General features: G+C 35.3%; 1 protein-coding gene and 1 long non-coding RNA gene across 2 annotated transcripts; both read right to left on the reverse strand.

The window, feature by feature from the left end:
- Nucleotides 1-5810: 5810 nt before the first annotated feature.
- Nucleotides 5811-10586, reverse strand: LOC144442278 (uncharacterized). The gene is made up of 3 exons (XR_013481624.1): nt 10506-10586; nt 9209-9259; nt 5811-5997 (listed from the first exon to the last, which is right to left on the reverse strand). It is a non-coding gene; the product is annotated as an uncharacterized LOC144442278 (long non-coding RNA).
- On the reverse strand, nt 10572-16734 carry LOC144435956 (short transient receptor potential channel 5-like; the record flags this gene model as incomplete). Its single annotated transcript, XM_078124601.1, has 7 exons — nt 16591-16734; nt 14347-14497; nt 13497-13666; nt 13070-13231; nt 12188-12921; nt 11476-11776; nt 10572-10691 (listed from the first exon to the last, which is right to left on the reverse strand). Coding segments are annotated over exons 1-7 (1782 nt in total), but the record flags the coding sequence as incomplete, so codon positions are not given.
- Nucleotides 16735-17046: the final 312 nt, after the last annotated feature.

Below are 17046 nucleotides of genomic sequence, written 5' to 3' on the forward strand. Positions count from 1 at the left end.
ATCCATAGTAAGAAGCAAAGATTAATATGGATTGTAAAAGCCATTATCATGTAATTAGATTCGTAGATTCGAGGACATCGACGAACACTGAAGTAAATTTATGTATTTCCTGTGTGTGTAGCATATCTTTTGTGTAAAGTGTCACATTACATTTTATGCAGTTCAATGCACTGTATACTCATGGACTAATTGCGTTTGAACACACTTAATGTGAGCTTAATTGCAAGGACACAGGACGTGCCATTTCCTTTCATTTGATTATCACTAATGATCCAAGTCAAGTTCCACAATCTATGGTTACACTCTGCAACCCAATCAGATGTCATCCTATTAATGTATTTGGATGTAATATGTACTGAAATTAAATGTCGGCGCAAGTTTCTCCTGCATGCAGGGCAATTGATTTTCTTCATAAAATTTAAATAGCAAATAGGTTATACTACTGTAACATTGAATTGTTATTTCAAATGCGTGAAGCCCTAGTCAATACTGGCAACTTTTCGTTATTCTAGTTAACCCTTTATTTGACACGGTTCAATCCCTGACAGACATCACTGACAGGCCTGACATCATCAATCAGTTTTGTTATGTTGATTTCGGTGCCATCAACAACATTTCATTAATTTGGTAAACTACTCAGACGAAACGTAGACAAATCAAAAACTTAATCTAAATATACTTAATATTGCTCCTATCAAATTGGCCCAACAATTTGATTTCACACAAACACATAATTTTAGAATTCACAGCAAGTTTGTTGTTACATCAAATCATCAAATCATACCAGTAAATTCAATTTATGAATTATATGTGGGAATACTGATTTTAGGGCGATTTCATGACGCATACTTGATGATTGGAAATTTCGTCCCGGTTTACAAAATGAACAAAATTCACCAAAAGGTGAATTATTATGGTTTAAATGTCCAAAGTTAAAGAAATTGGCAAGGTCTTTGTGTAACGGTCCATTCAAGAATTTTCTATAGGAAGCAGGTAATCCGACCTGGAAGTTGAAGCTGACCTGGTTTGACGGACGGTTTCTCATGCATGTTTTCACGACAAACAGAAAGCAGCAGGAGTGCAAACATCTACACATCGTACCACTTCAGACAAAATGTCCTACCAGATTCAATTCTTTTCTTCTTTTTTTGCTTAAAGATCTCATTACTAAAAGTATGCCAATAACTTATTAAAAGTAAAAGCTACAGCAATAATATTTTCAGGTCAGATGCGCTTTGATATTACAAATGTATGTACCAAATTATACTGAAGTTGAAGCGTGCATTCGTAAGACATAGCCTAATTACCGAAAACCATTAATTGCATAAATTGCTCATTAATATTGATGGTATGTTTACCAAAACCTAATAAGTTCTTAGTATTATCCTACAGACAGACAGACACACAGACAGACACTTGTCATCCCCTATATATAACCTTCCTAACGGAAGGTAAAAAGGACAACATTCTATTGAGGTTATTGTATTCTAGGGATTACATTAAATTTAACTCTGTTGACCTACAAAGTCAATTGTCAAATCATGTACAATCGCACTGTTAACACTACGTAATACACCCATTATATTATTATTATTACACCCGTATGCCCTTGTCAAATCAAGCCATTGCGATCATACTCTCACTGTCTGTTATCTTACTAACTTGATATATATATTCTCACTGTCTGTTATCTTACTAACTTTATATACTCTCACTGTCTGTTATCTTACTAACTTAATATACTCTCACTGTCTGTTATCTTACTAACTTTATATATACTCTCACTGTCTGTTATCTTACTAACTTGATATATAGTCTCACTGTCTGTTATCTTACTACTAACTTTATATACTCTCACTGTCTGTTATCTTACTAACTTAATATACTCTCACTGTCTGTTATCTTACTAACTTTATATATAGTCTCACTGTCTGTTATCTTACTAACTTTATATATACTCTCACTGTCTGTTATCTTACTAACTTGATATACTCTCACTGTCTGTTATCTTACTAACTTTATATACTCTCACTGTCTGTTATCTTACTAACTTTATATATAGTCTCACTGTCTGTTATCTTACTAACTTTATATATACTCTCACTGTCTGTCATCTTACTAACTTTATATATAGTCTCACTGTCTGTTATCTTACTAACTTTATATATAGTCTCACTGTCTGTCATCTTACTAACTTTATATATAGTCTCACTGTCTGTTATCTTACTAACTTTATATATAGTCTCACTGTCTGTTATCTTACTAACTTTATATATAGTCTCACTGTCTGTTATCTTACTAACTTTATATATAGTCTCACTGTCTGTTATCTTACTAACTTTATATACTCTCACTGTCTGTTATCTTACTAACTTTATATATAGTCTCACTGTCTGTTATCTTACTAACTTTATATATAGTCTCACTGTCTGTTATCTTACTAACTTTATATATAGTCTCACTGTCTGTTATCTTACTAACTTTATATACTCTCACTGTCTGTTATCTTACTAACTTTATATATAGTCTCACTGTCTGTTATCTTACTAACTTTATATATAGTCTCACTGTCTGTTATCTTACTAACTTTATATATACTCTCACTGTCTGTTATCTTACTAACTTTATATATACTCTCACTGTCTGTTATCTTACTAACTTTATATATAGTCTCACTGTCTGTTATCTTACTAACTTTATATACTCTCACTGTCTGTTATCTTACTAACTTTATATATAGTCTCACTGTCTGTTATCTTACTACTAACTTTATATACTCTCACTGTCTGTTATCTTACTAACTTTATATATAGTCTCACTGTCTGTTATCTTACTAACTTTATATATAGTCTCACTGTCTGTTATCTTACTAACTTTATATATACTCTCACTGTCTGTTATCTTACTAACTTTATATACTCTCACTGTCTGTTATCTCACTAACTTTATATATACTCTCACTGTCTGTTATCTTACTAACTTTATATATACTCTCACTGTCTGTTATCTTACTAACTTGATATACTCTCACTGTCTGTTATCTTACTAACTTTATATACTCTCACTGTCTGTTATCTTACTAACTTGATATATAGTCTCACTGTCTGTTATCTTACTACTAACTTTATATACTCTCACTGTCTGTTATCTTACTAACTTTATATACTCTCACTGTCTGTTATCTTACTAACTTGATATATAGTCTCACTGTCTGTTATCTTACTAACTTGATATACTCTCACTGTCTGTTATCTTACTAACTTTATTTATAGTCTCACTGTCTGTTATCTTACTAACTTTATATACTCTCACTGTCTGTTATCTTACTAACTTTATATACTCTCACTGTCTGTTATCTTACTAACTTTATATATAGTCTCACTGTCTGTTATCTTACTAACTTTATATACTCTCACTGTCTGTTATCTTACTAACTTTATATACTCTCACTGTCTGTTATCTTACTAACTTTATATATAGTCTCACTGTCTGTTATCTTACTAACTTTATATACTCTCACTGTCTGTTATCTTACTAACTTGATATATACTCTCACTGTCTGTTATTTTACTAACTTGATATATAGTCTCACTGTCTGTTATCTTACTAACTTTATATACTCTCACTGTCTGTTATCTTACTAACTTTATATACTCTCACTGTCTGTTATCTTACTAACTTTATTTATAGTCTCACTGTCTGTTATCTTACTAACTTTATATACTCTCACTGTCTGTTATCTTACTAACTTGATATATACTCTCACTGTCTGTTATCTTACTACTAACTTTATATATACTCTCACTGTCTGTTATCTTACTAACTTTATATACTCTCACTGTCTGTTATCTTACTAACTTAATATACTCCCACTGTCTGTTATCTTACTAACTTTATATATAGTCTCAGTGTCTGTTATCTTACTAACTTTATATACTCTCACTGTCTGTTATCTTACTAACTTTATATATAGTCTCACTGTCTGTTATCTTACTAACTTTATATACTCTCACTGTCTGTTATCTTACTAACTTTATATAGCCTCACTGTCTGTTATCCTACTAACTTTATTAAGATAACAGACAATGAGAGTATATCAAGTTAGTAAGATAACAGACAGTGAGAGTATATAAAGTTAGTAAGATAACAGACAGTGAGAGTATATCTTACTAACTTTATATATAGTCTCACTGTCTGTTATCTTACTAACTTTATATATACTCTCACTGTATGTTATCTTACTAACTTAATATACTCTCACTGTATCTTACTTAAGTGTTTAAAGGGGACCTTACTTACCCGAGGTAGAATACTACTTAAATGTTGAAAGTAATACCTTACTTACTACTTTTGCTGAGTTGTGTTAATTTCTACCTATGGCAATATTATATGTTTTAGTAAAAGCCAACGGAGTTATAGCACAACTGTTGAGGCTAAACTTTAATTTTCTACTGTGATTATGTGGGTTTGTTGCTAGGCATATTTGCATACATTTGTTGAAGATCTAGTCGCATGCCTACCCATCCATGCTGTTATATGTACAATATACACCATCATTTAATTGTTGCGAAAAGGTGGTGTTGTTGTTGTTAGGCATATCTACATACATTGTTTGATTGTTTATTCATTTCCTTTCCCTTCACTAGTGTTATAGTGGCATTATACATCATTGTTTACATGTTGCTATGGGTGTGGTCTTATTGCTAAGGACATTTTCATATTTAAAAAAAAATATTTATTCAACTGCCTACCAATTCCTGCTGTTATGCTTGCAAAAAAACCTTTCATTTGACTGTTGCTAAGGGCCACTTACACAACCATAACACACTCACAATTGCAGAGTAACACTTTTAGAATCAATTCCAAATTTAAACCCCTGTATTTTGATAGGTAAAGTTCAATACCAAAATCACTTGCATCATACACAAGACAGACAGACAGACAGACAGACAGACTTTAATCTCTAATGATTTAATAAGATCAATAAAACAATAGACTTTGTGTACAATCCTATGTCTACTATTCAAGTCTGACCTCTGACCCAGCATATTACCTTTTTAGCCCTAATTGTCACTCATGGGATCATCATGTAATTAAAGTCTATTAATCTGCCCATCCCCAGAAACATCCCTGCGAAATCAAATCAAATCAGCCAAGTATGTTTGGGTTTAAACATTCGGACAAAAAAGTCACATTTGTATTCGTCATTTGCATATAACCGATGATCACCATTTTATGTACACACTCATATCAACATCGTCACCAAAATTTCAGGCGAATCTGCAAAGTGTTTTTTTTGTTTAAGTTTTCTTTACTAAAAATCACACATTTTGACCCAAATAACACACGTGACATGTCATCCAATCAGTTTGCATTGAACAATTTCCCAGCTAGACACCTCAAGTAATGTCACCACCAAATACCAAGGCAATTGGTGTGGTGGTTTTTGAGTTTAGGTCGAACACACACACACACACACACCATGCCTATAGCACTACTGAACCTTATCAGTTCAGTAGTGCTATCAATATCCTTAATCACTACTTAACTAGTCCACCTATCTTACTCACTCACCCTAGTTTACTCTAATCTTCACACAACATATCCCATAATAGCGTAACCACTAAACGTACTAATTGAATACCTAGTTCTGTTGCTATGGGTAGCCATATAACGAGATGGACACCAAAAGAAAAGTGTATATCTCAGAGTAAACATATTATAGTTAATAAACTCCTAACTCATGGTTTATTTGACATGATTTCTCATACACGAAGAAAATCAACAATATATAAGAATGCCTAAAACATAGCCACTTAATACTTGGTCTATTTGTTTGTTTGATTGTACACACAAGTTTCAACACTTGCTCATAGTGATGTCATTATCACACGATTCATCAAGAACAATATTAGGTTCTTCTTCAACGTGACTGATTGCAGAGATGTCATGCTGTCCATCATTACCATTATATCTCTTCAGTAGGATCGCCATAAGCTGTAATGAAATATTTCACTAAATCAAAAACAAACTTCTAATACAATACCTATAATCCTAAATTGTGATGGAAAATGAAACCGATGAATGGTAACCAGAATGAAAGTAAGTGAAAGGCGACACTTAGATAGATGAAACCCAAACAGTGCTTCTGAGAAACGATTTACTAACATGTACAACCTCTCGGATGGACAGAGGTAATGTACTGGGTTGGGATATTTGTGGTGGACTTTGGTATACACATTTTTATACACATTCGTAACAGTATGGCAAAGCTGATTAGAATATTGGATTCAGCCACATTTCTCAAATTATATAACTTGTTCCAAAATGTGCATACTCATCATTTCTTCACTGAGAGCATTTCCATTCAGAGTCCATTTGTCTCAATTTTAGACTACCAAACACTATACAATTAAGACTATCAAACACTATACTATTAAGACCACCAAACAATATACAATTAAGACTACCAAACACTATGCAATTTAGACTATTAAACTTTATACTATTTAGACTATCAAACACTATACTATTTAGACTACCAAACACTATACAATTAAGACTACCAAACACTATACAATTAAGACTATCAAACACTATACTATTAAGACCACCAAACAATATGCAATTAAGACTACCAAACACTATACAATTTAGACTATTAAACTTTATACTATTTAGACTATCAAACACTATACTATTTAGACTACCAAACACTATACAATTAAGACTACCAAACAGTCTATAATTAAGAGAACCAAACACTATACTATTAAGACTACCAAACACTATACAATTTAGACTATCAAACACTATACCATTTAGACTATCAAACACTCTACAATTTAGACTACCAAACACTATACAATTAAGACTACCAAACACTATACTATTTAGACTACAAAACACTATACTATAAAGACTACCAAACACTATACTATTAAGACTACCAAACACTATACTATTAAGACCACCAAACACTATACAATTAAGACTACCAAACACTATACTATTTAGACTACTAAACACTATACTTTTTAGACCACCAAACACTATACAATTAAGACTACCAAACACGATACTATTTAGACTATCAAACACTATACTATTTAGACTATCAAACACTATACTATTTAGACTATCAAACACTATACTATTTAGACTATCAAACACTATACTATTTAGATTACCAAACACTATACTATTAAGACTACCAAACACTATACTATTTAGACCACCAAACACTATACAATTAAGACTACCAAACACTATACTATTTAGACTACCAAACACTATACAATTAAGCCCACCAAACACTATACTATTTAGACTACCAAACACCATACAATTAAGACCACTAAACACTATACTATTTAGACTATCAAACACTCTACTATTTAGACTATCAAACACTATACTATTTAGACTATCAAACACTATACAATTAAGACTACCAAACACTATACAATTAAGACTGCCAAACATTATACTATTTAGACTATCAAACACTATATAATTAAGACCAGCAAACACTATACAATTAAGACTTCCAAACACTATACTATTTAGACTATCAAACACTATATAATTAAGACCACCAAACACTATACTATTTAGACTACCAAACACTATACTATTTAGACTATCAAACACTATACTATTTAGACTATCAAACATTATACAATTTAGACTATCAAACACTATACTATTTAGACTGCCAAACACTATACTATTTAGACTACCAAACACTATACTATTGAGAACACCAAACACTATACAATTAAGACTACCAAACACTATACTATTTAGACTACCAAACACTATACTATGAAGACCACCAAACACTATACTATTTAGACTACCAAACACTATACTATTAAGACTATCAAACACTATACAATTAAGACTACCAAACACTATACAATTAAGACTACCAAACACTATACTATTAAGACCACCAAACACTATACTATAAAGACTACCAAACACTATACTATGAAGACTACCAAACACTATACTATTTAGACTACTAAACACTATACTATTTAGACCACCAACACTATACAATTAAGACTATCAAACACTATACTATTTAGACTACCAAACACTATGCTATTTAGACCACCAAACACTATACAATTAAGACTACCAAACACTATACTATTTAGACTATCAAACACTATACTATTTAGACTATCAAACACTATATTATTTAGACCACCAAACACTATACAATTAAGACTACCAAACACTATACTATTTAGACTATCAAACACTATACAATTAAGACTACCAAACACTATACTATTTAGACCACCAAACACTATACAATTAAGACTACCAAACACTATACTATTTAGACTATCAAACACTATACTATTTAGACTATTAAACACTATACTATTTAGACTACCAAACACTATACTATTTAGACTATCAAACACTATATAAATAAGACCACCAAACACTATACAATATACAATTCAATTAAGATCACCAAACACTATACAATACAATTAAGACCACCAAACACTATACTATACACTAATTAAAAGAACTTGACTATTAATTAGCCTTCGAACGTAGGTTTGTACAAAAGGTAAAGATTTCGATAAAGTATTGATTGACGGAATGAATACGTACTGTTGTCGTAATATTGTCGAAATTATGGCTATATGAACAGTTCAAGAATAATCTCTTGGTGGCGCCCCGCATTGTCTACACGAAACCAACGAAATGCAGTACTGGCAAGATAAGCAGACTGTGTCAATACTTATTTAGTCCAGAGACTGAGCTATCTGCTTCGACATACTGGTTGACATTACGATATTGTCAAGCAAGACAGCAATGTCTCTGAGCTAATGATCATTCCAAAGATCTACATACACACCAAATGCCAATACGACATGTATATACATGCGAAGAATTGGGTAAACACTGAGTTCAATGGTTAGCATGAATAGCAAGGAATTTATATCAAATGTTACTGTATCTAACATACTAAAGATTGTATTTAATCTCACTGCTATCCAATATATCATACACACATTTAACACTGTGTGTCCGAGATTAAGTAGATTTTATCAAGATAACTTCAGAATCAGAGATTCGGTGTGAACATAATATTTTGTGTATATTCTGAACAACTATCAACACTTCTGGCAACATTTCATAATTCATACATAATACTTAATTCCCCATACTTTACCTCATCGTAAGTAAGACTTCCAGGTGGCTCGTACTTCCTTCGGAATCGCTTCTGTAATTTAAACAAAAAAGGAAACTTGACACCTAATAATCTTAGTATTTACTATGACCTTGTACGAAGTTAGAATTGTTGTTGAAAATAATGCTGTCCTGACAACTACATAACAAATCAAATGTTATGTACTATCATGCATGGCCAAACATTATCTGACCTGTCTATACACTACGACAATTACATTAACACAAGGTTTTATATGTCAATGTTCTGAACTTTTCCAAAGCATTTGACTTTGTAAACCACCGTAAGCTGTTAGCCAAGCTAACATGTGTTATGTGTACTTATAAGAAAGTCAACCATTTCGTCTGTGATATATATAGTAAGAGGTAAGTTTTAGTCGACTGGGGTGTTTATGGTGGTGGTGGTGGTGGTGGTGGTGGTGGTGGGTTTATATTTTTAACCCCCATGTCCGTCCCCCCACCCCCACCCCCTCCATCACCACCACCACCACCACCACCACCACCACCACCACCACCACCAAAACTGCCGGAAACTGGTACAAACATTAATCTCCCCTAAAGCTTTGGCCTACCGTATATAAAAGCACAGCAGCAAGGATCATCATGCGGGCCAAGAAATATGATCACATAACATTAATTCTTAAAGAGTTCCACTGGCTACCTGTCCAGGATAGAATCAAATTTAAACTCTTATTGCTGAAATGCAAATCTCTCAACTGACTATCACCAACCTATATATATGACTTAATCCATTGGAAGTCAAACTAGTGTTGTGTGTTGACCATTCATTCTTACCTGCTACATTCCATCTATGGAATACACTGCCATTGGAAGTCAAACTAGTGTTGTGTGTTGACCATTCATTCTTACCTGCTACATTCCATCTACGGAATACACTGCCATTGGAAGTCAAACTAGTGTTGTGTGTTGACCATTCGTTCTTACCTGCTACATTCCATCTATGGAATACACTGCCGTTAGAAATACGAAGAAACAGCAGCCATCTCCTTAAAAAAGAACTTAAAGACATTCTAACTTTACAACGCCCCTGAATTCTACGTATTAATGAAAACTGGCGCTTTATGACTTCACTGACTGACTGACTGACTGACTGACTGGCTGGCTGACTGACTGACTGACTGACTGACTGACTGACTGACTGACTGCTGACTGACTGACTGACTGACTGACTGACTGTTTGTCTGTCTGTCTGTCTGTCTGTCTGTTTGATTGATTGATTGATTGATTGATTGATTGATTGATTGATTGATTGCCATTACCTCAATATCGCCATCTTCCATGCATGCAGTTCGACTTTTCTGGAAGACATTTGGCAGCCACCTAAGGGCTCTCAGAAAGCAATATGCTGTTGGAATGACGTTAAAGGGTGGTGAGAGAACTGGTCCACTGAAGAATTCCAACCATATTCCTGTACGGACAAATTTCCACTCCACATCGATGTTTTCCTGTTGTGAGATATCAGTTGACATAAACACAGTTGAAAAAATATCAAACAAAAATATGTAACAATGAATACCAAATACACGTGTCATTGTCGCAGAATATATATATATATACACACACACACATATCTACCTCTGATGAGTGAGGAATACACACCTCACGAAACAGTTCTGAAGGGTCAATAGCATGTAATTCTGTTCAAATTTTCAAAACCTGTGTGTGTGTGTATATATATATATATATATATATATATATATATATATATATATATATATATATATATATATATATATATATATGTATATATAACTCGGTGAGTATCAATCTGCTAAGACAGTGCTCTATACCGCAGTGGCAGAGCGTAATAGTTTTGGTAGTACTGGAACTCTTTCTTGGTTGTAACTCGGAGTTTCACGCATAGTGCGATCGTCAGACAACTCAGAGTTGTCTGACGATCGCACTATGCGTGAAACTCCGAGTTACAACCAAGAAAGAGTTCCAGTACTACCAAAACTATATATATATATATATATATATATATATATATATATATATATATATATATATATATATATATGTATGTATGTATGTATGTATGTATGTGTGAGCTACTCGTAAACAAGTTTGATTATGTAGATCCCTGTACCTGGGTGTCAGTTTGTCATTGTACGGCAAAGTGTTGTTTTTTTTGCTCCTCTGTTGTAATATTTAAAAAATTCAATAATGATAATAATAATAAAAATAATAGTTATCAAAATTCACATTTGGTGTGTAATTAATACTTACCATGATTTTGGTGTATGTGTCTGACATCATTGCAATACACAGGTTGAGTAATACCAACATTACCAGAATACAAAATAGAGCATATAAAGTCAGACCCATGGTAGTGAAAATGTACCCATAATTCATTATGACATAGGTTGTGTTACCATCGGTAAAGAACTGTGTTTGAGTCTCGTTTTTGTCGTTAGTGGCGCTGTAATCTGAGCCAACAGGAACAGCAACAAGTACTGTGGCGGCCAATGCAGATGTACTTTCTCTTCCAAATATGGAAAATAAGAGTTGCTTGACACTCGATTGAATTCTGTAAGCAATTAAATCAAAATAAATTGTGTGATAGAATGATACGATGTTTCAGCAATTCATACCGTTCATTTATATTCATATGTAATGACTACGTATTGACACTTCCTTCTATTTTGAGTAAAATGTTACTATTATGTCCTATTAGTTCAGACACTTTAGCTAGTTATTTATACTTGATGTCAATGATCGATGTGACAAGAGTCTGGTTTCAGCTATGTCAATGATCAACCTAAGGATGACAAGAGTCTGGTTTCATCTATGTCAATGATCAACCTAAGGATGACAAGAGTCTGGTTTCATCTATGTCAATGATCAACCTAAGGATGACAAGAGTCTGGTTACCAAATCTAAATATGGGTCACAGTTGTCTTCATTCAAAACTAACTCACTTTGAGATCTCTAAACTTACCCAGAAAACCCATTGGATGCATCGATAAAGAGATATAAGAATCCGAAGGCGAAAGAACACACGATGTAGCCAAACAGAAACAAAAAGCGATAAATATCTGATTTCATTGATGTGAAGGTCAATAGCATCGGTCCAAAAGTTGTGTTCAAGTAAAAGTTCTGCATGTATCGTAAGAATGCCAGAACAAGGATGAATGCCGATAGGTTGATAATCACCGTCCATTCTTTAGTGTGGCCAATGTTTATACCTAGTTTTGCGCATGTCAGATACGCAACAAGAATAGTAAGTAAGGAACATGTAATCATCAAATCCAAAATGTTCCATACGTCTGCAGAGTACCTAGAAAATCCGTGAAACATGCGTTGTTGAAACTCTCGCCACAGCATGGTTACTTGCCAGACCAGCAATGCGTAAAAGAAATAGACGTAATTGAGATTAAGGTGTGGAGCGAGGTACTGCAGTACTCCGAAACACAGGAAGATAACGAGAAACGATGTGTAGGATGCCAGGTACATCAGGAAACGGGACTTCGGTGTATCTATTATTGCTGAGAGGGGTGAACAAGGTGCTATGACGTAGAATAGTACGAGGATGGGTTGTAAAGCAACATAAACAACACAGCAGTACACAAAATAGAGAAGTGTCCAGTGTATTCCATTTTTCTCCGACCATTTGGGTTGTCCACGTAACCACTCAGACCGAATCACATGTTGACATTTCGGATGAGCAATAAACTGACGGGAAAAAAGAATTGTTGGTATAAGTAAGTGATTGAATAAGATAAAACAATCAGACCAGAGTTACGTAATGGCTAATACATACTTTTACATTTAAATTTACATATTAAAGCATGTGACCAAAACAAGTTTGAAATATACTAACCATTTTCTGTTCTGTGTCTATCGCTTTCATCGCGTTGTTTAGAGTCGATGTTTGATTTTCACGACCACCAAGTAAAATCTTGACTTCCTCACCAGACTGACAGTTTTCCAGTAAATCAACAACCAATGCCTTGACCTGGTCCTCAAGACTTCTGTATTGAGCCTGTCAATAAAGCAGAGTTCTGTGTGATAAACCCGTTGAGAGGTACAAATTATTATGTGTTGTAGGTAAGAAACAGGGTACATTGATGCATCTTATGACAACTTGGTAACATTTTAATTTTTATTTTGATAATCTGACCGAGGCTTGTCGCATATTATCATCGTGTTGCATTCCTTTACTTTCACCCAGCATACAATACCAGGTGAAAGAAAAATAGATGCAAAACTTTGCAAATTTTTTTACTTTGCTCAACTTTGGTACAAACCTTGCATATATCATAGACTCCCTTAGAATTGGATAGTCGACGGAGTTCTTCTGAGGTTTGGAAGGCTGCGTAAACAGGATCATCGAATATCAAAGTAAGGTAAGCTGGACTACTGAGGGCGCTATACACACGCAATCTAGCCAAAGCCACTGAAAGGTCTTCGTCATAGTCTGTTGAGTGAAAGTTGCCTTGTTACCCTGTCAGATAGATTCTTGGAGATGTCAGACTTTTGTCAACATGTACATTGCCACATAACACTAAACAACTACAAGACTATAGGGGTATCAATTTGTACTGTATTAATTAGCCATTTCTGTCTTTGGTCGTAACCATGGTAATTGTGAAGGGCCATTTACACTCGTGATAGTGTATCATTTTCACTTTCACTCTAATTTCGTTCACGTTATATCGTAAAACAAATTGACAGCATGCCATTGCAATGTCAACGAAACACATCGACAAATTAAAGTTGTGTGTGGTTCAAATATTGATGAGATATGTTACGACTAAGATGAGAAGGGATGGCTTGGGTAGCTGACCTTTTCACTTCATTATCGAAAGGCCTATGTAATCACATTATTTTAGAGTTACTTAGTGACTTTTTTAGAATGTATCTGCAGGCCCTCCCCCTTGTAATTACTGAAGGCTCCCTTATTTCGATTTATTATTTAGTGACCCAAGTAAACGATGTGATAGGGAAGCAACAACGCTATGATAAAGGCAAATGTGTAATTGCATTAGACTACAAGCTTCTACTTGTGCACTACACTTTTTATCTTTGTCATAGCCTTGGCGAAGCCAGGAGTACAACAGTAACCTCCACCCCTCCCCCTCCGTGACCTTTACATACCAGTTGGAAGCTTTGGTTTCACTAAACGCTTTGCACCTCGATCTACAAGTAATTTGGTGAGTCTGAAATCATTTTGTTCAGCTGCTAACTGTAATGGAGTGACGGTGAGATTGGCGTCCTCTACAGCAATGTTGACATCCAGTTTGGTAGTCTGTGTAATTAACCACAACATAATGTACAATTAAATCTATATTGTGTTGTATTGCTACCATTATGACACATGTACACATACCTATGATAACAACAACATAGCTTTATCTGTGGTGAACAATTAAAAAAAAACGGATCTTAAGGTACCAACTCTTGTCCCTATCACACTATCAAACTAACATACATTCCGGGCAAGAAAAGCTACTTCATTAGTTCTCCTAGCAGCCGTTTAATCTTTTTATCTGTGCGCCCTTTTAATGATAATTTTATTTTCATCGACATCTTCGTGAATGTCAAGTTTATTTATCATGCAATCACGAACAGATTTCTCACAATCTGACCAGGTTTCCCGCACCCAATTTCAAGCCGTGATTTCCTCCAGTCTTTAAATCTTCATTTTGATTCCTAAGAAATTCCTGGGGTTTTTTCAATTGGTCTACACTAGTCTATCTCCTATTCCTCGCGTGTCTGGCTTCATCGCCTTCATGTCTGATTGTCGATGTTTTTTTTTTTTCAAATTGACATGACACTTTCTGTTGTGGTGTCTTCAACTCCCAACTGCTAGATAACCTTTCGACGTTAATCTAGTTTGACGGGGATCGGGATTTAGCTCAATATCGCTGGTTGTTCTAACAGCCTGCTTACGTGCGGTGATGAGCAGTGGACGGGTCGACTGAACATCTTCAATTTCGGTACAAATTACTATCCCAATGTGCTCAGACCCACGTGCAAGCTGCAGTCAGACCCACGTACAAGCTGCAGTCAGACCCACGTACAAGCTGCAGTCAGACCCACGTACAAGCTGCAGTCAGACCCACGTGCAAGCTGCAGTCAGACCCACGTACAAGCTGTAGTCAGACCCACGGACAAGCTGCAGTCAGACCCACGTACAAGCTGCAGTCAGACCCACGTACAAGCTGCAGTCAGACCCACGTACAAGCTGTAGTCAGACCCACGGACAAGCTGCAGTCAGACCCACGTACAAGCTGTAGTCAGACCCACGTACAAGCTGCAGTCAGACCCACGTACAAGCTGCAGTCAGACCCACGTACAAGCTGCAGTCAGACCCACGTACAAGCTGCAGTCAGACCCACGTACAAGTAGTCAGACCCACGTACAAGCTGCAGTCAGACCCACGTACAAGCTGTAGTCAGACCCACGTACAAGTACAGTCAGACCCACGTACAAGCTGCAGTCAGACCCACGTACAAGCTGTAGTCAGACCCACGTACAAGCTGCAGTCAGACCCACGTACAAGCTGCAGTCAGACCCACGTACAAGCTGCAGTCAGACCCACGTACAAGCTGCAGAAATGACATAGTATAAAAGGCATTCGTTGTGTAACCAGTTAGCATAACATCAGTACTTTGAATCTTGACGATGTATAATATAGCCATGTTGAATTTGCGAACAAGTCAACTGAAATTTGGTTTTCGCTCATTTTTTGTTATTTTGTCCAGCCAAGCGAAAATCTACCAAATAATTTCACGGATCACCCTAGTCAAGGAAAAGCACTAATCTTGCTTTCCTCAAGAAGCCCATATGTCATATATTACACAGTTAGCTATTTATGTATAGGCTTTCAAACAGAGAGAGAGTATGCTACAGTCTTTGTAAATTCATATATTTTAGAGTTATATTTTGTCTTATGCTTTCCGATTACCATTTTCAATTATCCTTTGTAAAAGGATTGGCGGTGGCTCCATTCTTGTTGAATAAACTTGATTGCAACACTAACAAATATACATTCGCGGATACACATGGCTAGCTTCAGGACATATCATGATACACACACTAAAACACTGAAGTCTACAATATTAAGCACAGCACAGCACAGTACTTTTTGTCTCCTTAAATGTGTCAGAGGAGTTACCCCAACATCTCGTAAGTCATGTCAGGGGTGTTACCCCAACATCTCGTCAGCCATGTCAGGCGTGTTACCTCAACATCTCGTCAGTCATGCCAGGGGAGTTACCCTAATCTCGTCAGTCAAGCCAGGGGAGTTACCTCAATTTGTTTCATACGTGACGTCATCCAAGTAGAACACCTTTGACGATGCATATTTTCAACAACGTGTTCACATCATATACTTACCTGTAGCAAGTTTTTAACTTCTTCTACATCCCCTTCCTTAACGGCCCTAACCAATTTCATTTCATCCGATTGCAGAATATGGTTTGTATTGTTCTTGTCTTTCAAGGCAGAACTATATATCGATACGTCCAAGTTGGTTGCCATGTTTACCTGTAATTATAACAATGTCGGGGGGGGGGGGATTTGGCATTATACATAATAAAGTCATTTTTAATTATCAGTTTTACCCCCGCCCCGCGTAAAGGGAGGTTACAAAAATAGGACAGCAGTATGTGTGTATGTATGTGTATGTCTCTCTCTCTCTCTCTCTCTCTCTCTCTCTCTCTCTCTCTCTCTCTCTCTCTCTCTCTCTCTCTCTCTCTCTCTCTCTCTCTCTCTCTCTCTCTCTCTCTCTCTAGCTCTGTGTATGTATGTATGTATGTATGTATGTATGTATGTATGTATGTATGTATGTAT

This window comes from Glandiceps talaboti, chromosome 1 (assembly GCF_964340395.1).
Source record: "Glandiceps talaboti chromosome 1, keGlaTala1.1, whole genome shotgun sequence".
Lineage (NCBI taxonomy): Eukaryota > Metazoa > Hemichordata > Enteropneusta > Spengelidae > Glandiceps > Glandiceps talaboti.